The sequence below is a fragment of the Mus caroli genome, chromosome 8, assembly GCF_900094665.2.
Source record: "Mus caroli chromosome 8, CAROLI_EIJ_v1.1, whole genome shotgun sequence".
In the NCBI taxonomy this organism is placed as follows: Eukaryota; Metazoa; Chordata; class Mammalia; order Rodentia; family Muridae; genus Mus; species Mus caroli.
The window spans coordinates 86,522,302-86,549,274 of record NC_034577.1 but is presented as its reverse complement, the minus strand read 5'-3'; the positions used below and the strand labels follow the sequence as shown (position 1 = coordinate 86,549,274).

At 48.6% G+C, this 26,973-nt stretch overlaps 2 protein-coding genes across 2 annotated transcripts in view; both read right to left on the bottom strand.

The window, feature by feature from the left end:
• Window positions 1-2,154, bottom strand: part of Drc7 (dynein regulatory complex subunit 7) — a 23,190-nt gene extending 21,036 nt beyond the window's left edge. The window contains exons 1-3 of the mRNA XM_021170245.1: window positions 2,008-2,154; window positions 1,097-1,310; window positions 525-699 (exon numbers count right to left, since the gene is read on the bottom strand). Of these exons, the coding sequence (XP_021025904.1) occupies window positions 525-699; window positions 1,097-1,302 (381 nt within the window). The 5' untranslated portion in view covers window positions 1,303-1,310; window positions 2,008-2,154. The remainder of the gene's footprint in view (window positions 1-524; window positions 700-1,096; window positions 1,311-2,007) is intronic.
• A 10,015-nt stretch (window positions 2,155-12,169) lies between these two features.
• Window positions 12,170-26,973, bottom strand: part of Adgrg3 (adhesion G protein-coupled receptor G3) — a 27,522-nt gene continuing 12,718 nt past the window's right edge. The window contains exons 3-12 of the mRNA XM_021170697.1: window positions 23,665-23,800; window positions 22,097-22,243; window positions 21,261-21,395; window positions 20,726-20,765; window positions 20,514-20,605; window positions 20,267-20,379; window positions 17,627-17,907; window positions 17,373-17,466; window positions 16,794-17,068; window positions 12,170-13,014 (exon numbers count right to left, since the gene is read on the bottom strand). Coding sequence (XP_021026356.1) covers window positions 12,902-13,014; window positions 16,794-17,068; window positions 17,373-17,466; window positions 17,627-17,907; window positions 20,267-20,379; window positions 20,514-20,605; window positions 20,726-20,765; window positions 21,261-21,395; window positions 22,097-22,243; window positions 23,665-23,800 — 1,426 coding nt within the window. The 3' untranslated portion in view covers window positions 12,170-12,901. The remainder of the gene's footprint in view (window positions 13,015-16,793; window positions 17,069-17,372; window positions 17,467-17,626; window positions 17,908-20,266; window positions 20,380-20,513; window positions 20,606-20,725; window positions 20,766-21,260; window positions 21,396-22,096; window positions 22,244-23,664; window positions 23,801-26,973) is intronic.

The following is a 26,973-nucleotide window of genomic DNA, read 5'->3' as shown; positions in this document are numbered from 1 at the left end:
GTGCCAGGACAGCCAGGGCTACACAGAGAAACCCTGTCTCGAAAAACCAAAAAAAAAAAAAAAAAAAAAAAAAAAAAAAAAAAAAAAAAAAAAAGACTAAAAAGGCTGGAGATGCAGCTCAATGGCAGGGCACTAGCCTAAACTATGTGTCAGGCCCTGGTAATCAACACTGAAAGCCACAGCTAGTTCAAGGGCATTCTGGGCTACATAGTAACACCTCACCTTAACTCAAGACTAAAAAGCCTGGAGATACAGTTCAGAGGCAGGGCGCTAGGCTACTATGTGTCAGGCCCTGGGCTCATCTACAGCTTCCAATTCAGATCTCAGGCCTGCAACCCACCCACCCACCCAGGAGTCTGTATGTCCCTCCATCCCCTGACAGGCCAGAGCTGATTCACAGGAACTTCTACAGGACAGCTGGGATTTGACCCAGAGACCACCACATAGAACTGGGTATGCCCCACCCCATTCCCCACCCTCACCCCACTCCTGCTCAGGCCCCGCTCTCCAAGCCCCAGGCTTACAGGCACATTGCACTCATTTAGTGGGTGCAAGAAGAGAGGCACGCGGTCTGGACACAGGTGGCTGTACTGGCGGGAGAAGTTGTCTGCTACCAGCAGCAGGTGCTCTTCCTTCAGTGAGTTGGTGGTATAGGAAGGAGGCAGCTTGGTGACATCCACGGGGGCCTGGCTTATGATCCTATGTCCAAGGAGAGATAACAATAATCTAAGAGAGGCCATGCTTGGCACACCCAGAAATCCCCCAAAATGCCTGAGCTGTCTTTGCCTTGTCTTCATTTGATTCTCACAACTCCGTGGAGACTGCCACTACTCACATTTTCACTCTTACACAAAGTAATGGAGGCTGCAAAAGGTTGACGGTCTTCCCCCCACCCCCATACCCCCCATCCCCACACACCCCAGTCACACAACTGGGGCAAGGTGAGCAGTCTGGGAATAGAACCTCAAACAGAATCACATCCCTCTATGACCCCCGCTCCCAGCCCAGATGCTACCAATCCTGCCTTGATCCTTCCTATGCCTTGTCCTTTCTGACCGCCAGCGCTGGGCTGGGAAGCCCCAGTCCGGACACTCACGAGTGATCAGCTGGGGTAGGGATCTCGATGGCCATCAGCTTCCCCTCCAGGTCTCGAAGCTCATCCTGGCTCAGGATGGTCCCCTCTCTGCTCACTTCGGCGGACTTTGTCACCCTCTCCAGCTTCTCAGCCCGTTCGGCCCTCTCGGCTGCTTCTTCACGCTCAGCCTCCTCCTCCTCCTCCACTTTCTCTCTCAGGACCTCCATCCTGACAGCTAGAGATGAGGAAAAAGCAAAGATGCTCAAAATGGCCGTTGTCCGACAGGAAGAAGTCACCGAGACCACTCGTACATGCTGAGTGGTCCCAGGTACATTCCTCATGGAGGAGGAGCAACATCCCTTCCACCAGACAGGAACAGACCTCCAACCTAGCAAGCAGCATGGTCTGGTTTTTAAAGCCCTTTGCTGCCTCTTAGGTACAGGGAGATAACCAGGGAGTGGGTTATACTTTTATTAATAAAGTTATACTTTTATTTCACAGCTCACTAGAACCCTATTGTGTGGAAAACACAAAAATGATATCCCTCATCCTTAACAGACTGATGTAGTTAGTCCTATGAGTCCCATTCTACAGGTGAGAAGAGCAAGGACTAGAGAGCCTAAGAGAATCATCCGAGTTACAGACAGCAGAGAGCAGATCTTTGACTGGAGCCCATGGATTTCTGCCTTTGAAACCCATGTAAAAGGGGAGCTATGGAAGGGAAAGGGGTGGGAGATGGGGGATGGGGAGCAAGGAAAGAAACATGACAGAAGGATCAAGGTGTTGGGGGGCAGGCCAGCTCTAGCTGGGAGCTCAAGGTCACAGATTGGGCTATCAAAGTGGGTCGGGGTCCAGACCTGCAACATTAACACCCCCCCCCCAGCCCCATACAGGCTACCTCCTCAGCTACTGAGGGACCCATAGTGTCCTACCAGAGCCTCTTCCCAGCAGCCTTCTCCTTTCCACAAAACAGCCCTTCCGGACAGGTCAGGGCTAGGAGACCCCAGGAAGGAATACTTTGCTTCTCTGGGCCCTCCCTCCCTATCTCAAGCAGGTCCAGCTATGCCCAGTTTCCAGTTCCCTCCTTATCCTCCAAGAACAGCCTTACTGTTACTTGTCTCTATGGTAACAGTGGAGGGCAGGCCCCAGGAGAGGAGGCTTCTGGGAAATGTAGTTTCTTGTGATTGCTTAGGTTCCAGTTTCCTCCACCACCACCACCACCACCACCATAGTGTGCTGGATGGTAGAGTAAGAGAATACAAGAGATGGAGACCAAGCTTTTAGCAATTATTGTGAACCAGTTGTCAAATGCAGCATTATTAAATGATTAAAAACCTCCAGAGATTTATTGCTCCAGATACATGAGCGAGGCAACATATAAAAGCGTTTATTGGGACTCAAGGTTCCAGAGGGTTAGAATCCATGATCATCATGTCAGCAAGCATGGCAGCAGGCTGGCTGGTATGGTGCCGGAACATAAGCTGAAAATTTACATCCCAATCTACAGGCACCAGGTCGGGGGTTGTGGGTGTAGCTAACTGAGAACGCATGAACTTTGGAAAGCGCAAAGCCCAGCCCCAGTGACACACCTCTTCCAGTGAAGCCACGCCTCCTCCAGAGAAACCACTCCTCCCACTCCTTCTAATCAGTTCCACCAATGGGGAACCACCAAACATTCAAATATAGGAGCCTATGGGAGTCATGTCCTTCAAGCCACTGCATGAAGTACTTACAATAAAAACAAAAGCAGTAGATGCTGAAAGCCCATCACTTCCCAGCTATCTGGCTACTTCCTGAAGTGGAAACTTAAGGGTTCTTTGGGAAGTCAGTTGTGTTGGATGGTGTTTTGCTGGGGCAAACATGTGAAGGAACGTTTAGCTGACACAGGAGAAAGGATGTTCTGCTAAAGCAAGCCCATAAAAGGACTCGCGATGAAGGATTCTTCACTAAGGACACGCATGTATTGGTCCACCTTACATTGTATAGTTGAGCTGCATTTGTTAGGACTCTATAGAGAGAAACGCACCAAAAAAACCAAAAAAAAAAAAAAAAAAAAAAAAACCCTTCTGGTGGTGTACTTCTTGACGCTTCCTCCGATTCGGGCTGATTGGCAGAGTGAAGTCAGCTGAGACACACTCACGTGCTGAGGCAAGACCAGTGAAGGACATGTGATGTTTGGAGGGAGTATAAATAGGACCTAACAGACTGTGATGAAGGTGGAGCTTGGCTTGCTTATAGAGCTGGCTGTGCAATGCTTGTTGGTCTCACATCTTTGCTGATCCTTACTTTGCTGAGAGAGGCACAACTGAGAAATTTTCCTGGTGTTCCTGCTGGTCCTGGTCCCTCCTGTTGACTTGTGCTGAGGCTGAGGCCTGGCACCAATGCTGCTAACCCAACTCTATGGAACTGGACAGCTGATATTTCCATGGAGTGTTTTTGAGTGGACTGAGCTGCTGCTGCTTCTGCTGCTGCTGCTGCTGCTGCTGACCTGTGAGCTGAAGTGCCAATTTCCAGACAACACAGACAGGAGTTGCTCCATTTCAACAGGTCCACTTCCCCTGTAGCCTTTCTTTTCCACTACCTCTGGTGGGTGATGGGCTAAAAGGGACGCATTTAAGAACCATCATCAAAAATAGGTTTTGAAAAAAAATCAAAGTTACAACTTTCCGTGCAGTTGAGGTAACTTCGTGTTGAGCAGTGCCACATGGTTGCCATGGGGATGCAGCTACTTCGCTCTTCCCTGCTCCATCCAGGGATGTCAGAGCAATAGTGTAAACCTGACTGCAAGTTAGTTACACCATGGGATTCCGCAAAGGCTCCTCTTAGGAAGCAAATGGCTAAACATTGTCAAGCTACCTCTGCCCTGCCACTGGGGAGGTACCCTTCACCAGGTCAACGCAGGAACTAGAGTGGCAGGCTGCCTGAGTGTGTGTGTGGTTTAAGCTAACCTGGGCCTCTTAATGTAGAAGGAATTCACGATATAGAAGGTGTCCTGGTGGTTGCAGAAGCTGAGATGTTATATTAGCAGCCTGGTTTCTTCTAAACATCTAAAGAGGAGCTGGGCCTGCTGCTCAATGGTAGAGCACTTACCTGAGCTATGGAAGGCCATGGATTTACTCTCCAGTAATACACACACACACACACATGCATGCACACACACACAAGCACCCACACACTGTCATGGTGCTGACACTCTCTCACACACACTCACTGTATTTATTTATTTTATTGCTCTGGCAAAATAGCATGAACAAGGCAACTTACAGAAGAGTTTATTCGGGGTTTACCGCTTCAGAAGATTAGAGAGAGCGCATGACCACCAAGGTGGGGAGCATGGGAGCAGACAGGCAGGCATGGCACTGGAGAAGCAGCTGAGAGCTCACATCTGGATCCACAGTCAGGAAACAGAGAGCACATTGGGAATGGCTGGAGTCTTCATGGCACAGGTCGTTTGAAACCTCAAAATCTGTCCCCAGTGGCATGCCTCCTCCAATAAGACCACACCCCATAACTCTTCCCAAACAGCGCCAATAACTGAATATTGAATATTCAAACATTGAGCCAATAGGAGCCATTCTCATTCAGACCACCACAACCACTGACATACACGTCCATATTCATCCATATACACCCATATACACCCATATACATCCATACACACCCATATACATCCATATACACCCATATACATCCATATACATCCATATACACCCATATACATCCATATACACCCATATACATCCATATACACCCATATACACCCATATACATCCATATACACCCATATACATCCATATACACTCATATACATCCATATACACCCACACATACACTGACACATGCTCTCACACTGACACACATATTTATACACTCAGGCATATGTATATACACACACCGACATACTCTGTTACACTGACACACACATTCATGCACACTTGTATATGTAATATAAACACTCAAAGTGAAAAATAGAATTACCAATAAATGTCTAATTATAAGTTTAGTCCAGATTATATTTGTCTTTGCACCAATACAGTCCCCAAAACAAGATTTTTACTCTTTGCTTTTGAAGAAAAGAATCCATAAAGGCCATAATGGATCTTTATGAGCTGGGGGTGAGTTCAGGGAAATCCTGCCAAGGTCCTGTTATTGTCAGAATGTAGAATTCTAGATCACCTCAATTCTCAATAGTAAAGCATAGTACTCTTCTCTTTGGTTAGACATTGCCTTAGCCAGGGCTTCTATTCCTGCATAAAACATCATGACCAAGAAGCAAGGTGGGGAGGAAAGGGTTTATTCAGCTTACACTTCCACATTGCTCTTCATCACCCAGGAACTCAGGACTGGAACTCAAGCAGGTCAGGAAGCAGGAGCTGATGCAGAGGCCATGGAGGGATGTTCTTTACTGGCTTGCTTCCCCTGGCTTGCTCAGCTTGCTCTCTTATAGAACCCAAGACTACCATCCCAGGGATAGCACCACCCACAATGAGCCCTCCTCACTTGATCACCAACTGAGAAAAAATGCCCCACAGCTGGATCTATCTCATGAAGGCACAACTGAAGCTCCTTTCTCTGTGATAACTCCAGCCTGTGTCAAGTTGACACACAAAACCAGCCAGTACAAATACCATGTAACTGTGAAAAGTCAGGGTGAAATTTAACTTTAAGACAGGGAAGGTTGATTTTGACCCACAGTTTGGAGGCTTTGGTCCAAGGTCAGTCAAGCCTTGTAGCTTTTGACCATGTGGTGCCGTGATGGTGGTAGTGTGGCAAAGGCCCCATGGCTGGAACAGAGAGAGGAAGAGACTAGGCTCCCACAGTGTCCTTCATGGGCACACCTCCAGTCACCTAAGCCTTCACCTCTATATAGTTCACGCCTCCCAGACTTTGGAGAACATTCCAGATCCTAACTAAAGTAGACTAAACCCAGTAGGGGAAGCTAGTGAGAGAATGTGCAACCAGCATTATACAGTATCCAGATTCCCTGGAAGGGCCAGGTAGCCTGGGATGAAGGCTGGAGAAGGAGGAAGTGGGAAACAGGTGCCATTGTGGGGAGAATGGAAGGTGGGTTTCACTCCCAGTTTTGTTGCATGCAGGTCTTGTTCATTTTAGCGATTCATTTCTCTCTCTCCCTCGGCCCACCCACCACCCTTACCTACAAAGGCAACCAATCTGGCAGGTGTTTTCCAAAATCATTACTGCTTTGCTTGATGGCATTTAAAAAATCTCGTGTGCATGCTTGTGTGTGTGTGTGTGTGTGTTGCTCATGCACACATTCTTGTGTGTAGGCCAGAAGACAACATCAGATTCCAGTTCTCTCTTACACCTTGTTTGAAGCAGTGTCTCCCTTGCTGCTTGCTGCTGTTACCTAAGAAGGTTAGCTAGTCTCTGAGCTTCCAGTCTCTACCATCTGGCTGTAAGGACACTGGGATCATAGCTGTCTACTATTCCATCCAGCGTTAGGGTTTAGGGATTCGAACCCAGATCTTCATGTTTGTATAGCAGTCACTTTGACCCACTGAGCTATGCCCCATCTCTACCAGCCTGCATGTGTAGCCAATGCAAAGCCAATGCTCTGTTCATACTTCATTTCCTTTTTCTCTTCTTTTTGGTTTTTGAGATGGGGTCTTTCTATGTCACCCTGGAAGTCTGGATCTCACTATATAGATCAGCCTAAACTCACGTAGATCACCTGCCTTTGCCTCCTGAGTGCTAGTATTAAAAGTGTGCACCCACCAGTTGGTTATCTGGTACCAAAAAGTCAACACTGAAAATATACATGCAAGTAACATTATACTGACTGAACAGGTTATATTTAGGACTATGTATGTGTGTGTGTGTGTGTGTGTGTGTGTGTGTGTGTATATATATATATATATATATATATATATATATATATATATATANATATGTTGTAATTTTTATTACAATCTCAAAAATAAAAAAAATTTAAAAGGTAGGTACCATCATGCCCAGCTCATTTCCTTCCTTAAGTTTTCACTAAGTTGTATTCTTAAGATTCACCTTGTTGCTGGATGGAGCCACACGAATTATCTCTTTGTCCCTCCGTTGACAAAACACCAGTGCAGGTAACCCAGACCTCCCCAAGTGCCTTTGTAAGGGTCCGAAAATCACTGAAGGAAGACCCCCAGACTCAGATAGTATTCAAAGACTAAATGCATTTATTCTGCAGAAACATCCAGCATGCAGGGGTCAGCCATTCTCCAAAATGGCTACCCCAGACAAAGGCACACAGGCCTTCTTAGAGGGAACCAGGGGAACTCTCTAGAAGGATGAGGTAATCTAAAATGTCATTGGTGGGTGCTAGGGGGTCACAGGAGGTCAGTGGTCTGCATTCCTCTGACATGAACATTTAACCATAGGGTGAGATAGGGCTGCCCGGCACAGATGGCCCATCCTGCGGTGAGACATTTCCCCATTTTTGTGGTTATCCCCCGGCTGTTCTCTGGGAGGGGGGTTTATGATCTTGTTCTAGATTTGATGGTCTGTTCCTAGTGCTGGTGTCTTATGGCCTAGTTTCTGGGATTTACGATCTGTTCTTGGAGTCTTACGGCCTTTTTTCCAAATCAGGTCTGGTCCTTAAATTGAGACAGACGGGGTTTTATGTTGCTCTTTCACCTTGACCTTTTTGTGCCTGTTCTTTCTCTGGCAGCTTGACCCCAAGCGGGACCTGGCAGATCCTGAGGCATTGATGAGGGTGCAGAGGCAGTTCCCTGAAACGCTGAGTGATGAGACAGTTTGCTAAACATGTTAAAACTTGTTCTGTAAGCAGCTAAATTCCTTAAACAGGCCTTGAAACTCGGGATCTGCCCCCTCCCCTCAGACATGGGCAGAGCATCCATGCTGAGTTCAATCTCTTCTGTGCTATGTTACAACACAGTATCTGGGAAATGCTCTAAAGAAAAGTGGGTAGTTAGCTTGTGGTCCTGGAAATTTAAGGGCCTGCATACGGTGATGACCATCTTGTGGGTAGAGTCCTGATGTGGTGAAGGACATCACATCTGAGGAGTCAGGGAACATGTGTTTCTGTATATGGAAGCCAGGGGACAACCTGAGGGTGTTGGACCTCACCTATCGCCTAGTTTGTGGCAGAGCCTCCTTGTTTGCTTCTGCCAGTTTGCTTGTGCCCTGTAAACTAGGCTAGCCAACCCAGGAGTTCCTCCCTGGGTGTGGTTCTGTCTTGCTTTTGGGTGGGGAAGATACTAGGATCCTGAGTTCAAGGCCAGCTTGAGGGATGGGAGCCCTCATCTCAAACAAAGCAAAACAAATAATAATAAAAAGAAAGCTGTTAATTTGGGGGGGGGGGTGGCTGGAGAGAGGGTTCATCAGTTAAGAGATCTTACTGCTTGTGTCTCTCAGGGACCTGTTAACTCCAGTTCCTGGGGATCCAGCACCTCTCCTGATCCCCATGGGTTCCTGTCTGCATGGAATACATGTAGGCACACTTGCACACATTCAAATAAAGTCAATACATACTTCTAGATGATCACAATTTGGATGGCTTTGGATTAATATGCTAATTTGGGAAGAATTTCATATATTTCAATGTTAAGATATTTAATGAGAGCATACAGCAAATACATCCTGTCTCTCATGTGTTTTTGTTTGTTTGTTTGTTTGTTTTTGAGACAGGGTTTCTCTGTGTGACAGCACAGGGTGGCTTTGAACTCACAGAGATCCACCTGCCTGCCTCTGCCTCCTGAGTGCTGGGATTAAAGGCATGAGCCACAGGTGCAGACACTGGTGCCACCACTGCTGCAGCCACCCCCACCCCCACCACTTGACTTATAATAAACTTAAAAAGCTTGCTATGAAGTACACAGGCAGCACAGAGCAATGAGTAAGAATGGGAGGTAGGGATCCCTCCACCATGACCACCAGCAGGGCAGGGTAGGCCAAGCTCTGGCTTAGTCACCTTCACTGATGGCAGGGATCAGGCACTGAGCAGCGCTGAAAGTAACATCTCAGGAAACCACTCTGCCATGGTCCTGAGGCACCAATAGGAGTCGTGCTTTCCAGGTCACCAGGAGCTGCAGAGGCAGAGACAGCCCACCATATCCCACCTTGGGACTCTGGTTCTTCTAAACAGATGTTCTCTCCTGGGCAGCTACTGTTGCCAGGCAACGACAGAAGAGTTCTGCCTATCAGTCCCTGCTGGGTATACTTAGGATTCAGCCCCCTGTGCACTGGGAGCTGCTTTTGTGGAGACACTAGAAAATGAGATGCCCCAACCCCACAGCTCCTCCCTGGTATTGGAGAAGAGTTACTGCCCCTTCTACATCAGTCTACACCTCCTAATCCTTCCAACAATTTATCAACCAGAGACCGAACATTTAAATATATGAGCCTATGGGGCTAGTTCTCATTAAATTCCCAGAGGAGGCCAGGCTGACCTGGAACTGGCCATCCTCCTGCCTCCAACTCTCCCTTAGCATTGCCCACTGTCTTGTCGTTGGTTCTGCATGCTCTTGAGGGTTGGATTGTAGGTGTGTGCTCTTCTGAGTCCAGAATCCTGAATTCCTGGTCCTGAGTGGAGCTGGCACCCCAGAACTGCCACTCTGGCCTCAGCCCAGCCTGTGGAGGGCTTTGAATAGACAAGGTTGCTGTCCCTCTCTAACCTCACGTCCTCATCTCAGCACCCTTGGCCAGTCATTCTTTAAGAGGAGGTGGGGGAAGGATGGGGGATCACTAGGAGTCAGGGCTGGTAATTCACTTTTTCCACATTCCTTAATCCTCTTAGGACAAAGCAGGGACTCTGTAATACCTATTTTATTTTATGCTCTAAAGGCGAAACTACATGCATAGCTCCCGAGTAGCAGAGCCAAATTCAAGTTCAGGCCTGTCAGAGTCTGGAGCAGTTGTTTTTTTTCAGATGACTTCAACATCAGCTCTGAAGCATAAGAAACATCTGTCTTGATAAAGCCCAAAGGCCCCACGCCTGTCCTCCAAAACAACTGTGGCTCAACAGACACTGTGTCCAAACCACAGGATCCTCTTCCAGAGCACAACAGCAGCCTTCTTGCCTTCCTATCTGTTGTGAGCCAGAAGTCAGGACATAGAGATGTTCCCTGGGCTACCAGCACACACAGATGGGCAGGAAGGGGCTGGTAACCCACGGCCACATGTACTGGTTAGCTGGAGGTGGTGACAATGGTAGCGAGGGAGGCAGGAAGCTAAGTAGAGAGAAAGAAGTGGGGAGGGAGGTAAGGAGTGCTCTACTGGCAAGGCAAGGCAGGAATATATCTCCACTCAGTTCTGTATTAGTCAGGGTCCTCTAAAGCGCGCGCGCATGCACGCGCGCGCACGTGTGTGTGTGTGTGTGTGTGTGTGTGTGTGTGTGTGTGTGTGCATGTGTATGAGTTTGATTGGTTTACAGGAAGGATTGGTCTAGGTAACCCAACAATGACTGTCTCGCTCTAGAATCTGGGAAATCCTGGATGCTTTAGCAGTCCCAATCCATGGGTGAAAGCCTGGGAGATTCCTGGAGAGCTCCTTGGTCTTCTTCAGTCTACATTGGATTCCCAAAGAAGTTGGTTCTCCTGTCAGCCAAGGAATGCCACAGCAGCAGGACAGATGGACTTGCCACGAGGGCAAGCAGGCAAAAAGCAAAGCTTTCTTTCTTTCTTGTCCTTTTATCTGGGATGCCACCAGAAGGTGCCACTCATTAGAGTGGGTCTTCCCGTTTCCAAAAAAATCTGTCCTAGAAAATCTCTTACAGGTTTATTTTGGTTGATTCCAGATGCAATCAAGTTGACAATGAAGATCACCGGGGCTGGAGAGATGGCTCAGTGGTTAAGCACTCGCTGATCTTCCAGAGGGCCTGAGTTCAAATTCCCAGCACCCACATAGCAGCTCACCACTGTCTGCTGCCATCTTCTGGTGTGCAGAGTGCATGCAGACAGAAGTACCCATATACATAAATAAATTTAAAAAGTTAGCCCCCACATCTCTGTTACTTTTTTTTTTTTTTTTGAGACAAAGTCTCACTATGTATCCTAAAATAGCCTTGAACTTGTGATGATCAACACCTTGCCTCCTGAGTCCTGGGATTACAGGTACAACCAATCATATCTGGCTCTCTTTATTATTCCTGCTGGTTTTTGCTTCTCATTGAGGCTGGAGAAAGGGGAATTGAGGGGACATGGGAGGAATAGGAGCCCCTCACCTCGGAGTCTGAATGAAGACTCTCAACAACGAAGAGTCCAGCATTCCAGCCACAGCCTCACTGGCTGTGAGGGCTGCCCACACAGCACAGCTCTTCTTCTCAGAGGCATTTCAAGTAAGAACACTAACACCGCAAAGAACTGTGGTGCTCCAGGCCTGAGCATATATTGCAGGTTTTCCTTTCCCAACTGGAAACCTATAGCGTCGTAGGGACCCCCATTTACAGTAACAGACGTAACTTAACTCTCTTGTGCAGCCGCGTGGCCCATGGTTTTGTCTGGTCAGATAACAGACCTACGTGGCATCTCTGGAGAAAATGTGTATGACCTCTTTTATCCAAAAGGAGGAAGAAAAGAAAAGAAAGTTCCTTACCAACCGCTTAAGTTGTAACTCAGAGCCATCCAAATCACACAAGTATCCATGGCGACTGCTAGGTCATTGAATCAGGAGCCCTGGGCTCTGTGTGTTCTACCACTTCTGGTCTTCTAGACTCCATGTTTAAATCTACATTTAGGTCTCTCTCTCTCTCTCTCTTTCTCTCTCTCTCTCTCTCTCTCTCTTCCTTACTCCTTCTCCCTCTCTCTCCCCTCTTCCTCCTTGTCTTTCCTCTTTGGGTTCTCTCCACTGCCCCTCTTCCTCCCCTCCCCCCTCCCTCTTACACCCCCGACTCCCACCCCCAACAAAAGGCTTCACACTGGCTCTACTGAAATTCCTTTCTTGCACAAAGTCCGGGTGATAAGGAACCACCTCAGGCTGCAGGTAGCAGTGCCAGCCAGTGCCTCCTTCAAGGCAGCTGAAAAGAAAACCACCTGAGGTTTGGGTTGAGCCACCCATAGCAACCTAAACCCTGCCTGAGACATCCCCTTCTTTGGGAGTCCTGTCAGGTTAATGCCATGACAGATACATCCATTTGCTCAGTCAACAATTATTTGTTTATTTAAATGTGTGACAATTATTGGCTTGACACGGCCAGGCCTGATGCTCAGGCTGGGTTGAAATGGTTGGTAAGAATGTCCCATAAGAGTACAGACGTCGTGGGAAGAGCTGCCTTTTCTCCCTTTTCCTCCTTGGTCATGTATAGATGGAGCAGGCCTCCGGTTCTGGATCTCTCCTGGTGAATTAAAGGTGGTCTACAGCTGCTTAGCTCTAGAGATCTGTCACCATAGCAACAGGGGTAAAGATAACACTGTTGGCTGGGGCTCCAAGGCTTACAGGGACTTTTGAGTCCTGCAGATCTGCATTTGTAGCTTTTTGGACCCATGAACACATCCAAATGGGAGCTGTTAAAATATTTTTTTAATTTCTATTTTATATGTATGAGTGGCACATGTATATATGCAGCACCTTCATGCCTGGTACCCTTTGGAGACCAGAGGACAGTGTCAGATCTCTTGGAACTAAAGTCACAGACAGCTGAGAGATGTTATGTGGGTGCTGGGAACTGAACCAGTGTCCTCTTCAAGTCAAGTCTCCAGCCTCCTGAATGGGAACTTTGAAGCCACAGGGCCAGGCTTGGTCCCCATCCTCTCCGTCCTTGGACACCTTGTACAGAGAAGACAGTGGAGCCCAGAAGGAAGTAGGGAGCTGTTCAAGGTCACACAAACCAGCCAGAAGTGAGAGCAAACTGCAGCCACCCATCAACTACTCCTGGGACACGGAGTGGGCCTGGTCCAGGCGGGCGGTGCCAGAGGAGGAGGCTGTGGTGCTCTGAGTAGGGAAGTAGAAGATGATGAACCAGCAGAAGATGAAGAGCCCTGTGGTGAAGAGAGGGGTTCAGTGAGCCCGGACCAGGCAGGGACACAGAAGGGACTCCACTATAAATGTTCAAGCACTTAATGAAAAAAGTTAGGTAAAAATTAAACCTGAAAGAGAGTCAAATAAAAACCTTAGAGACCACAAACACTGGCCTTGAAATAAATTGCGCACATATCTATCGCCAAAAAGGAAGAAGAAAACAAAAGTATTCTCTGATGTATAAAACCACTGGTCTTCCCACCCCTGTCCTTTTATAAAGGATTACCAGAGGATGCGTGTCATCAAGAGGAAAAGGGAGGTTTATAGTAGAGTATAGAAAACTAGAGTATAGAATTGACTGAGAAATGCAAGCTTTGTGTTTAAAGGGAATTTATAATGAAAACACCACACAACAATAACAATGTCGAGAACTTAAAAGGCACCAAGGGCTCTGCTGTGAATGGGAGGATGATAAGAAAGCTGAACAACATAGACTCATCCAAGGGAGAGGCTTAAAGATGAAAGGAGCCCATGCAAGAATGATGAACCGGGCGTGGTGGCGCACGCCTTTAATCTCAGCACTCAGGAGGCAGAGGCAGGTGGATTTCTGAGTTCGAGGCCAGCCTGGTCTACACAGTGAGTTCCAGGACAGCCAGGGCTACACAGAGAAACCCTGTCTCAAACAAACAAACAAACAAAAGAAGAAACCTCTCTTAACCTCTGGGATTTTTCCAAATGTGTGCTCGTGACTATTTCTCTAGGAACCACCTTAGATGACCCTAAAGCAAGTGTATGTGTGTGTCTGTGTGTTGTTTTTTAAGATTTAATTTTTTTTATGTGTGAATGTTTTGCCTGCATGTATGTATGTGTACCTGGTAGCTGCGAAAGCCAGAAGAGGGCATTGGAGTTCCTTGGATCTGGAATTATACACAGGAACCTCTTGTGTGGGTGTTGGGAACTAAAGCTAGGATCTCTTCGAGACCAGCCTATTGCTTGTTTGATTTTTAAAATTAACAGAGAAAGTAGTAATTTTACTGTAGCATTTTCTTTACTTGAAGAAAATTGTCTTTATTTTGTGTATGAATCTCTTGCCTCCATGTAAGTACACTGCATGGGTGCCTTGTGCCAGGGGGAGCCACAGAGAGCCACGGGGAAGCCAGGGGGAGCCAGGGGGGCCAGGGGGGCCAGGGGGAGTCAGAGGTGGGCTCTGGATCCCCTGGAACTGTGAGTGCTAGGAACCAAATCTGGCTCCCCTGCAAGAGAAGCCAGTGCTCTCAAGCACTGAGCCACCTCTCCAGGGACTCCCTGTGGCATTTGTTTTGGTTGTCCTCCCCCATCCACCCCACCCGTCTCCCAGCTGTACCCTTCCCCTTCTAGCAGTCCCTGATCCACTTCCTCTGTAGTCCATTGCTTTCTCCCCACCCTATGGTCCCTTCCTAGTGTAATAACCTTTGCCTACACCACACATAATGCGCGTATAAACCTTAAAACCAGGTCCTTCACGTGAGAGTACCTGTGGCGCTTGATTTCTACTGCAATCAATACAGCATCTGTAACAGAGTGGAGGCTGCTTTAGTAAGAGCGCAGCTCTTCGCCTGGGTCAGCGGATGCCAATGTGTAACTTAGGAACAGGGTTAAAGTTTGGCATGTCTTCCCTTCGATACCTTAAACTGGGTCAGACTGGCTTCAACTCTGCACACAGACATGGTAAACATTTAGGGAGTGTTTGTCTAAAAATGGCGACCCTCCCCTGGAGGCTGATGCAGAGAGTAGATTATTAACCAGCAGCTTTTGCAGGGTCTGGTTCCAGAGCAGGAAAGTGGTGCTGACGGTCTCCAGGGAAGAACTAACACCCCCAACCCTGCCCTTCTGACTTGTCCTTTTCTCCGAGTCTTCCTCTCCCATGGCCACCTGGGTCTAAGAAATGAGCAGCTTTTGACAATTGAGAAGCTATGCCAAAGCGGGAGCCACTTTCTTACTGCAGACAGATCCCTGTGTAATTGTTTTAAGATAATGAATAACAGGGTCCTGGCTGTGTACGCTGCTTTCCCTGGCTTTTGTGCCCTCCCTGTATAACCCTGAGACTGGTATCACCTGAAGTCAGTGCAGGAAATGCTGTTTCTCCTGTTCCTCCAGGATAGCTATTCTCAATATACCCCCTTTCTATTTCACTGCTGGTTTTACCAGCCAGTTGACTGGGGCAAGTGTGTTCTACTGGGGACCTCTGGATCCGGCCTCTGGCCTAGGATTTTAGAACTATGCCCTATGTATTGAAGACCAGATCACACATAGGTCCCATTCATTGTGAAACATGGCATGAGGAGGGGACAAGGGCCGGCCCTGACTTAGATAAATGAGGAACACAAGTACTGAATGTCTGGCTGACAGGCTGGGCAATGGTTAACAGTGACTGTCACCTTGATAGGACTTAGAATCACCTATGAGACACGCCTCTGATCCCCAGACTAAGTAACTGTAAGGGGGTTTCTAGATTAGCTAATTCACGTATAAAGGGCCATCCTAAAAGTTGGGGGCACCATTCCAAGGACCTGGGAGAAATATGAAAGAAGTTTGGGGATAGGTTCAGTGCCTAAAGGCACTTAGCAGAAAACCTGACAACACAAGTTTCATTCCTGGGACCCTCATGGTGGAAGGAAAGAAGTGACTTCCACAGGCTGTCCTCTGACCTCCACATAGACGCGTAAACAAACAAATACATAAACTTTAAAAACATAAATTTAAAAACTAAGAAGAGAAAGTGGCCCACCAGCATCCATCCATCCATCCATCCATCCGTCTATCTGTCTGTCTGTCTCCTGAAGCACATATGGTATGACCAGCTGTGTCATGCCTTTTCTGTCATTGTATACTCTGCACTCTTGAAATGGGAGCCAAGACAAGACCTTTATTTATTAAGTCGCTTTTGTTGTGTATGGTGGTTTGAATAGATTTGGGCCCTATAGACTCTTGTGTGTGAATGTTTGGCACTATTAAGAGGTGTGGCCTTGTTGGAGTGGGTGTGGCCTTGTTGGAGTGGGTGTGGCCTTGTTGGAGGAAATGGGTCACTGCTGTGGGGTGAGCTTTGAGGTCTCCTAGTACGCTAGCTCCACCCAGTGTGGAACAGTCTCCTCCTGGCTGTCTTCATTCAGATCAAGATGTAGAACTCTCAGCTTCTCCAGCACCATGTCTGCCTGCACTCTACCATGCTTCCCACCATGATGATAAAGGACTGAACCTCTGAAACTGTAAGCCAGCCCCAAGTAAAGGCTGGCCTTTAGAACAGAGTTGCCTTGGTCGTGTTGTCTCTTCACAGCAGTGAAACTCTAAGACAACGGGTATTTTGTTGCAGAAAACAAAACAAAACAAATACTTTAAAAGCTTCTTAAGGATTCTATGTCATGTCACATCAAATCTCATGACCCTGCCTTCCTAGTCAGAACTCGACAAAACTAGTCATCTGACTCAGAACACAGAGTCAGCAGCCATGTTAGGCAGCCAGACAAGAACAAGAGAGAAAAGAGAAGAACAAGTTGTCACAGAGGCTGGACAAGAAACAATACTCAGCTCCAAAACAATAGGTGGGGACATCTGCTTTGATTTATGTGGCTTTTTCTGATCCTAGCCCCAAGACAACAGCCACCCTTGCTGCCCTAGATCCCATAAGAATCTCAGGCATCTAAAATTAGCGTTTTGACTTGAGCTAGCTTCTATGGAATCCTGTGATCTGTAGAGCACCCTCCCCAAATTCAAGTGCCCTTTAGTGCCAGTGAGGCAGCCTGTGGCCTCCCCAGACCCTCACCTTGTAGAGAGTTTAAGAGGGTGAAGACGTAGACAGTAGACAAGCCGAGGGGGGTGAGAACAGCCAGCCCCCAGGTCATGCCCACCAGACTGGAGAGGCCCAGCACGGTGAGGACCGACTTCCAGGTCGGCCCCTGTCCTTTGCCTGCTGTGACACTGGGCAGAGTGAAGATCTTCCAGGCCACCAAAGCCAGCACCACAGCACCGAAGAGGAAGGTAACAAGGAAGTAGCCGTGGACTGTAGCATAAAGGGCAGGCTCTTTCTGGAACCAGCACCTGTAGGAGGTGGATAGCCACTGGGGCTGGGGAGGAAACCCCTGACCATTGAGCCCCAGGACACTTCCCCAGATAATCTGTAGTGACCAAGAAGATGCCCCTCCCCCCCCCCATTACTGTTGGCTCTCCTGGGCCTCCTCCTTTATTTCCTTTCTGACTCCAGACTCCCATTTACCCACTGTACCACAAGCCAACTGGATCCGGCTATCCTCCCAGCCTTGACATTGCTGGCCTCTCCCTATGACCTCTTCCTCTTCCTCCCTCCAGTGAAACCATACCCTCTGCTCCCCTCAGCCCCACTCACAGCTCCAGTGACGTGCGGTTCTCCTGGTCGCGAATGGTATAAATGCCATAACTGTTGCTACTTCCAGCACCGATAACTACAAGAACAGGCAGGCCTGTGGACAAGGGGGAGGGGGCGAGTTGGCATTGTCAGTGTCCCCTTGATAAAGAGTGCCTCCTGTTCCTTCAGATATCCATTGCTCAAGCTTTGGGCTTCCCTAGGCTCTTCCCTGTCAAACCCTCCAGCCTTCCTCTACCCCTCCAGCCTGTGCCTACCCCAGGCCAGCAAGCTCAGCTTCAGGAAATAGTGTCCAAAGTAGGTATTGAAGACCCTGATGACCAGCAGGTAGAGGTGGAAGGCCTCCAGGCCCATCCAGGTGAAGACACAGAGCAGAAAGTAGTGGAAAATGGCAGCTCGGACCCAGCAGGAGGCTGGGGGGCCTTGGGAGCTGCTCCCCACATTGATCAGGAAGGTGAGATTCAGGAGAAACAGGCTGATGCTCAGAGCCATGTGGATCTTAGGGGCATCTTCAGACTTGAACCTCTGCAGAGAGAACCTGGAGAGAATGGCTAGTGAGCAGGCCTGAGGAGTCACAGCCTATACGTGGTGCTCAGGCTGGTCCATCTTCCTGCCTCAGTCGCGTGCCACCCACCATCAGCTGCTATCATCCTCATGGTCACTCCTGCCTGGCCGTTCAGTTTCCACCTTTGCTAGGAGTCAGTGTGCAAACTCTTAGGTTCTAATCCACAAGCCCCTTCGTGGCTCTCTGGGCTCTGTGGACGCTCGCTGGGTCCTGCCAGCCTCACTGTTTGACAGATTCCTTAGCTAAATTGTGTAACTGAGGAATTGACACCGAGGATGGAGCTGGGGCTGGAGATTGTGTTCTCTACCAGTACTTGGTGGGGTGGGAGTGAGGAGGTGTGACATGGGTGTAGCTCCCAGGGGCTGAAGCCCAGGGTTTCTTAGTGACTGAGGCACAAAGGCACAGGGGAGGGACAGTAGGGATCCTTGGACTGGAAAATGGGAAGCCCAAAGAATGTTCCAGGTGGGTTCCAGTAAGCCTGGGCTCTAGGGTTCCAAAGGATAGGCAAGGATGGGCAGAGGCTGATCCCACAGACTCCTTCAACTCAGCAGGTCTGAGGGTTTCTTGGTCAAATCCTGGCTCAGGACAGCCAAGCGACAGCACTATCTGTTCCTGTTTCTTCCCTGTGCCTGCTTCTTTTTGGAGAAGCTCATGTATCCCAGAAGGGGCATCCTTCCCCACACTTAGCCACAAGTAAGTGGCTTTGTCCCTTGTCACTTAAATTCATGAGTAGTCAAATGGCTTGGCCAGCCTGTGTGTTCTACCCTGTAACCATAGTGGCCCAATCAGTCGTTGGCTTGTGATCAAAGTCAGACCCTAAGACAACTGAGTATTCATAAGCTAAACATGCACACACACAGAACACCCAGCATCTCAGGAGTGTGAACCCTAGAGCCCTGTGCCCACAGGGACCACACACTTGGCTAATAGTCAACCATCTGTTGCAGCTAGGACGACTCTGAACACTGGGCCATGTAGTTTTATTTAGACAGGGCCTTGCAAGCCATATCCCCACCATACACCACACACACATATACATGTGTGTATATATCCCCACCATACACCACACCATATCCTCACCATACACCACACACATATACATGTGTGTATATATCCCCACCATACACCACACCATATCCTCACCATACACCACACACACATATACATGTGTGTATATATCCCCACCATACACCACATCCATATCCCCACCATACACCACACCATATCCCCACCATACACCACACACACACATATACATGTGTGTATATATCCCCACCATACACCACATCCACATCCCCACCATACACCACACCATATCCCCACCATACACCACACCATATCCCCACCATACACCACACACACACACATATACATGTGTATGCCCATGCATGCACATGTGCACACACACTATACACATGTGCACACACACACATATACATGTGTACACACACACTACATACACACACACATACACACATACACATGATCTCCAAAGTGGTGGAGCTGAAGGGGTCTTGAGACTACTTAGCTATTCTCCGCTACTGCCAACTTCCTGGCTTTGATGATATGCTATAGTTACATACGACATGACACTTGGGGAAGTTCCAGTAAGGAACCACAGACTGTCTGTGCTATTTTTGCAATTTTCAGTTAGTCTATAATTATTTCGAAATGTTTGTTCTCAAAGCCTTCAACTCTGGGGCTTCAATTTTGCTTGAATATCTAAGGAGCTGGGACCTGAGCCCGAGGTTCTCCAGGCACCAGGGTGAAATTAACATCCTGAGAAAAGAGAGAGCAAGCTGTATAAGGAGAGACCAATCCTAGGGCAAGCTGTGAAAGGAGGGACCAATCCCAGGGCAAGCTGTGAAAGGAGAGACCAATCCTAGGGCAAGCTGTGAAAGGAGGGACCAATCCCAGGGCAAGCTGTGTAAGGAGAGACCAATCCCAGGGCAAGCTGTGAAAGGAGGGACCAATCCCAGGGCAAGCTGTGAAAGGAGAGACCAATCCCAGGGCAAGCTGTGAAAGGAGGGACCAATCCTAGGGCAAGCTGTGAAAGGAGGGGCCAATCCCTGGGGCTTCAGCTGGAGTCTTTAGTTCTTTCCCTGCCTGGAGGAAACATGATGTGAGTTTCCTAGTTCCACAAATCACTCATGCCCTGCGTTGGCCAATCTGAGTTGAATTTCTGCCTCTTTCAACTTCAACCCTATGTCCTACGTTCTCAGAGAGCACACAAAAGGCCAGAGAAGACGATGAGAGGCCACAGAACAAAGACACCTTATCCCTATCCTGTACTTCCTTGAGGGCAGGAGGAAAAGGAGGTGTCTTCACTTACCTGAAGGTAATGTAGAGCACCATGGTGAAGGCCAGGAAGATCATGGAGACAGCACTGCCTGCCTGGGAGATGCGAGTGAGAGTCTGTGCCGTGGCCAGGTCCAAGATCGGCCTCTGTAGATGACCCCAAGTTCTGATCACATCACTGATGGGCCAGACCCACACATCTCCCAAACCCCAGCCAGCCCAGGCAGCCTCTCCCAGGGACAGAAGCTGGACCACTGCAATCAGGATGGATGGGCTGTTACCAGCAGCAAGGCGAAGAAGGTCAAGTGGTCGCAACGGCAGACAGTTCTCCCATCCCCGGGCACCGTGGAGCAGCCGTGGGAATCCCAGTCTCCTGTGGCCCACAGCAAAGTAAGAGCAGAGGAGGAGGGAAGGGAGAGCCTGCCTCTGTCCTCACCCTCTGCCCTGTGGAAGCTTGCTCCTTTCTCATTCTAAAAACATCTTCCAAACCTACCTTTAGCCATATCCCAGAATACACAGGTGAGGATCACGTTCTGAAACCAGAGAGTGGGAGTCAGAAGAGGAGGGAGGCAGGAAAGGGGGAGAGAAGAGAAGACGGGCACCACCAGGTGTCTTGCCCTAAGAGGATGCTCTCTGTAGCTTACATGGGGAGATCGACTCCATCGGTTGATGCTCCCTGGACCACTGTGCATGTAGGGTATACAACATATATGGCACAAGAGGGTCTGCCTGTCTGTGCGTGCATGCCTGTCTTCAGGATCATTGCCTGGCAGGGGTGGAAAGCATGTATGCAGAGGGGTTCCCCAGGCCCCCACACATTTATGAACATGGGGTGGGAGGGTGTAGGGGGCACGTGTGTTCACGTGTGCAGGGCAGACAGATGTCTTTGGGCATTAACTGCATGAGCCTGATGGTTTCTTCTGCATGCACTTAGAAGGGTTTAGGGCACAGGTTCCCATGTGTGGCTTCTCAGAGCTCATACACGGTATGCTCCACAGTAACTGCCAGGCCCCAGGCAGAAGACTCACAGGTGGTTGACGCTGGTGGGAGAAGGTGATCTCTACAGGTTCTGACAGGCCGGTGGCGTGCATCTGGCCCACACTCAAGCCCACCATGCGGTTGTTCAACACGCTGCTGCCCTTGTCCTCAAGGAGCTTGGGGCCCTGAGAGGAGATTGGCAGGAGACTAGCTATGGGATGGGCTGACCTTACCTGCCCTATCAAGGGGTCTTGGCAACTAGGACATGCCCTCGCCTGGGACATCAGAGGATCAGGGAGCCAGGTGCCACAGGCACCCTTCTTCCTACTGCTTTCTATAACACACTTGGGTGGGGCTAGGCAGGGCTGGCCTCTAGGTTCTATACTACCTTACTGAAAAGCCACCTTTGAACTGGAAGAGCTTGAGGCTAAGATCAGCCAGGAAATGGGGTCAATGCCAGTGAATGCCTCTAGGGGACAAGTGCTTCTAGATCCAAGGGTGCCTATATGTAAGCTTACATGGATGGGCGCATGCCTCAGGAGCACACATCTGGCAGGCACTGGCAAGGGATAGTCATGTTTACCCATGTAAGCACAGTCACATCTGAGCACACCTGATTAAATGCTCTCAGGAATATAGAAGGGTGTGTGTGTGCGTGTGTGTGTGTGTGTGTGTGTGTGTATGCATGTGCAAGAACATACAATCATGCATGTGCACACCTGGACATCATACACAGTCAGCAGGTGCTGATGTCAGGGTATCAGAATAGTATTCAGGCCACAGACTGTAGAAACAGTTCTTGGATGACCTGGCTGCCTTAGAGACAATCTCAGGGACCCTGAACATTTAACACTGCAGCTTCCTGGACTCCCAGCAAGCCTCTTACCTTAAAGACATTCCCTGCACCAATGTCTAGAACAGTTATGGCCAACCGGACTGCAGACCTGTTGCCAGGCAGGGCTCCAAACAGGCTCTTGGGAAGTCGAACTCCATCAGCAGGCTGGTCCTCACCCTGTATCACCTGCCTCGGGATCTGTAAGCATGAATCCAACAGCTCCCAACTCCCCCTTAGGATGCCAGCTCCAAGACAGATGCCACTACCACTCCAGTTGGGAGGGAAACTGTAGCAGGCCAAGTGGAGGGACAGCATCTGAGGACTTTTTAGCTCAGGGCTGGGGCACAGAGCACCTGGCTCAGTCCAGCCTCTGCTCCTTATGTTCTGGTCCCTTGGACAAACATTAACAGTGGAGCCCCAGTTTTCCCATCACAGGAATCAGTGGAGCATGTCTACATTGGTACAGACACACTCTGCTTTTAAGTGTGTGTGTATGTGTATGTGTGTGCACACACACACACACAATGAGGGATGTCCCAGAAAGAAGTGAGAGGAGAGTGGTGTGGGGGACTCGTGCTTACCTTGGCTGGGAAGCCCCTCCTGCCCAACAGTGAAGCGATTTAGAAACCAAGCATAGTTAGAACAAACCTCCGCAGAAATCACCAGGCATTCTTTGTCTAGTGTCTGACCTCCTGGGCACCCTAGAGCTTCAGCCTGCATACACTAGCTCCCTGCTTCAGAAGGATCCATGCTCATGGGAACAGGGGACCAGGGGTTGGGGCTGAAGCCCCAGTTTTCACCTTCCAGGCCTAGATCTTATCAAAAAGGATGCATGGGTTATGTCTTGGCCCAGTGAGGCTCCTACCCAGAGGGCACTGCATCATAAGAGGCTCAGCTAGCTCCTTGGACCTCTACCCTCAACTTCCTCTCTGCGGGGATGCCGTGGACATGTTGAGCCCTCGCTAGACCAAGAATGTCTTGGTTTTAACTCAGATTTTCTTTCCAATATGTTTACAGCTTGTTTTATTTTGTTGTTGTTTACATTTCTCTGGTTTGTTTTGAGAAAGAAGCTGTGCTGGCCTGGAGCTCAGGAGCAAGCCTCCTGCCTCTGCCTCCTGGGTGTTGGGAGGATAAGGATGCCTCATTCTTCTTGGTTTCTGACACTCTTGAAAGTGGGCAATACTCTCATCATTTACATGTGAGAAAACCAAGGATCAGAAAAGTAGATGTGCCCACAAAGGCAATGACTGGTAAGGGCAGAGATGGGATTTAAATCTGGGCCAGCGTATATGTAGACTCCTCCCACTCCATCTCTCTGAGGCCAAGAGTGCCCTTACTCTGACTTCAGATGTGTGTTCTGGCAGAGAGGTTAATGGACAATTTAGGCTTGGTGGAATCCAGAGATTCATCTCCAGGTGGGCACCCGAGGGCTCTAGGAGAGAGGAGACTCCCAGAGGACATCAAGGGCAGTGGTAGGAGGGCTGGTTCGTGGATCTCCCAGCATCCTGACTAACCCACCACCATTCCACTCATTCAGTTAATCCACTGACTTCTATGCTGAATAGGACTTAGGAGGGATGAGCACCAGCAGAGGTCTGAGCCAACAAGAAGCTCTTCACCTGGGAAGGCATCAGAGAGTACAGCAGGTCTTCTGAGACATCCGTGCTGATGTTCTGGATCAATGCCTTAACAAAAGGCATGTCCACAGTCTCCATGGAATTCTCCAGCAGGTAGGACTCATAGTTCAACCAGTATCTGTAAAGGGGCAAGGAATTGGGGGGAGGAGGAGTTTGCAGACTGAGCCATCCATTCAGCAGGCTCTTGGGGTGATAGCTAATCCAGAATACCAGAGACCCTGGGCTCTTAAGGTAAAGAAGAAGAGCGACTTGGGAACTGACCCCGAAGGAGTCCGGATGAAGACTGGGTATCTGTAGTGGTTTGAATAGATCTGGCCCCCATTGACTCATGTGTTTGAATATGCTTGGCCCAGAGAGTGGCACTATAAGGTGGTGTGGCCTTGAGGGAGGAAGTGTGTCACTGTGTCACTGTAGGTGTGGGTTATAAGACTCTCCTCTCAGCTGCTTGGAAGAGAGTCTTCTCATTGCCTTCGGAACAAGATGTAGAACTCTCAGCTCGTCCACCATGCCTGCCTGGATGCGGCCATGTTTCCTGCCTTGATAATAATGGATTGAACCTCTGAACCTGTATGCCAGCCCTGATTAAATGTTGTCCTTTATAAGAGTTGCCTTGGTCATGGTGTCTCTTCACAGCAACGGAAACTATAACTAAGCCTGTATCTTAAATGTTTGTCTCTAAACTGTTCAGTGCGTTTGAGTGTTTTGCCTGTGTCCGTGCACCATTCTCATGCCTGGTGTCCTTGGAGTTCAGGAAAGGACATCAGATCTCCTGGCATTGGCATTAGGGATGGTTGTGAACCACCAAATGAGTGCTGGGAACCAAACCTGGGTCTGCACGAGATCGATCAGTGCTCATAAGTGCTGAGGCATCTCTCCAGCCCATGCTAATCTTTTAGAATAGTAGCATGCCAGATATAATCCATACATTAACCATTTTAGCATGTAGTGTTCAGTGGTATGGAGCATATCCACGAGGCTCTGAAACTATCACTACCTTTTTACTTTAGAACAGTCCCATTGTCATGGAAGGAAACCCCATGCTCACTACAAAGCTACCCTGTCCCCTTCTCCAGCCCCTGGAAACCACTAATCTAATTCGCTTTGTCTCCATAAATACCCCCTCTTCTTCTTTGGACAAGGTTTCATGTACCCTAGGCTGGACTTGTACTCACTATGCAGCCTAGGATGACCTGAACTCCTGATCCTCCAGCCCCTCTTCTTCTTTGGACAAGGTTTCATGTACCCTAGGCTGGACTTGTACTCACTATGCAGCCTAGGATGACCTGAACTCCTGATCCTCCAGCCTCCTCCTCCTCCTCCTCGTCCTCGTCCTCCTCCTCCTCCTCCTCCTCCTCCTCCTCCTCCTCCAGAGTGCAGGGATTACAGGCATGCGCTAATCACACCAGTTTCTCAGTGCTGGGCCTTGTGCTTGCCAGATAAGCACCTACCAACCTAGCCACATCCAGACCAAACGTCACCTGTTTTGAATTTATGGTATATTGAAGCACATACCATGCGGCCCTCCCAGTCCAGTTTCCTACACTTAGCCTATTGTTTCCACAAATCATTTCTGAAACCTGCATTGTGGTCTCAGTCCTTCCAGATGAAATGCAACCATCTACATATGGGCTTATAGATCTGTTCACCTGTCCAACGGTGGGCATATGTGTACATTGCCCCACTGATGAACACACATGGCTCTTCATCACTGATGGACATATGGCTCTTGGCATCCAACCTCTGATGGACATACCGCTCTGCACATCCACCCATAAATGGGCATTTGACTATTTCCCATTGTGCTGGACAGTTTTTGTCAACTTAGAGTCACCTGGGAAGAGACATTTGAATGATCGACTCCATTATCTTGTCCTGTGGGCATGTCTGTGGGGCATTTTCTTGATTAATGATCGAGGCAGACCCAATCCACTATGTGCAGTACCACCACTGGGTATAAGAAAGCAAGCTGAATGGATCATGGGGAGCAAGTCAGTAAGGAGTGTCCTTTAAATTTTTCTGCTTCTGTCCCTGCCTCTGGGTTCCTGCTTGAGTTCTGGACCTGATTTCCCTCAGTGTGAGGGACTGTGATGTGGATGTGGAAACAAAATGTAATGGTTTGAATATGCTTGGCTCAGGGAGTGGCACTATTTGGAGGTGTGGCCTTGTTGGGGTAGGCGTGTCACTGTGGACATGGGCTTTAAGACCCTCAGCCATCATTTGAGACCATCATTTGGGCTGTGGTGTTTATCACAGCAACGGAAAGCAGACAAGAACACCCACCTTTCAGCTACGGTGAGTAGCGCTGCTGTGTGAACCCATGTGTGAGCCTTCATAGAAGACTTAGTTTAAATTCCCTTGGCACACACCCATGCATAGAGTTGTTAGGTCATATGATAATTCTCCAGATAGCTTCTCCATCAGCTGCTGAATGGTGTTCCATAACAGCTGCACTACCACACCCACACCTACAGTGTATGGATGTTCCGCCAGCTCCGTAGCCGTGCCAACACAAGGGGTTTGTTTTACTTTTTTTTTTTTTTTTTTTTTTTTGATAGTGTTTGGTTTTCATGCCATAGATAATAGCGGTTTTTTGAGACAGAGTTTCACTGTGTAGCCCTGGCTGTCTTGGAACTCACTCTGTAGACTAGGCTGACCTTGAACTCAGAGATCTGCCTTCCTCTGCCCTCTGAATGCTGGCATTAAAGGTGAGCAATACCATGCCTGGCTTTGGATTATTGTTTTTTAACTGTACCTTAAAGGTACAAAGAGGTGGCTTCTGGTGGCTTTGATTTGCACCTCTTTACTGACCACTGATGCTGGACATCTTCTCACGCACTTTTGGTTTTGTATATTTTATTTGAATAAATCTCTTTGAACACATTTATTGAGTGTCAATTATATAGTAGAAATTCAGTATTTGAAAGCTGAGCCACAACAAAAAAAAAAAAAAAAAAAGAGAAAAAAAAGGGTGGGGAAAAAAGCTGGGCCATAGAACAGGAAGATGCCTCTGTGGACAAAGACTCGTGTCGAGCAAGCCTAATGACCTGAGTTTGATTCCCAGAACCCACATAAAGGTGGAAATGGAGAACTGACTGGATAAAGTTGTCCTCTGACCCCTCACAAGTGTGCAATGGTATGCATAGCCCTGCCCACGTCATAAACACAATAATAAACACAGTTTTTACTTCTTTGTTTTGTTTTCGAGACAGGGTTTCTCTGTGTAGCCCTGGCTGTCCTGGAACTCACTCTGTAGACCAGGCTGGCCTCCAACTCAGAAATCTGCCTGCCTCT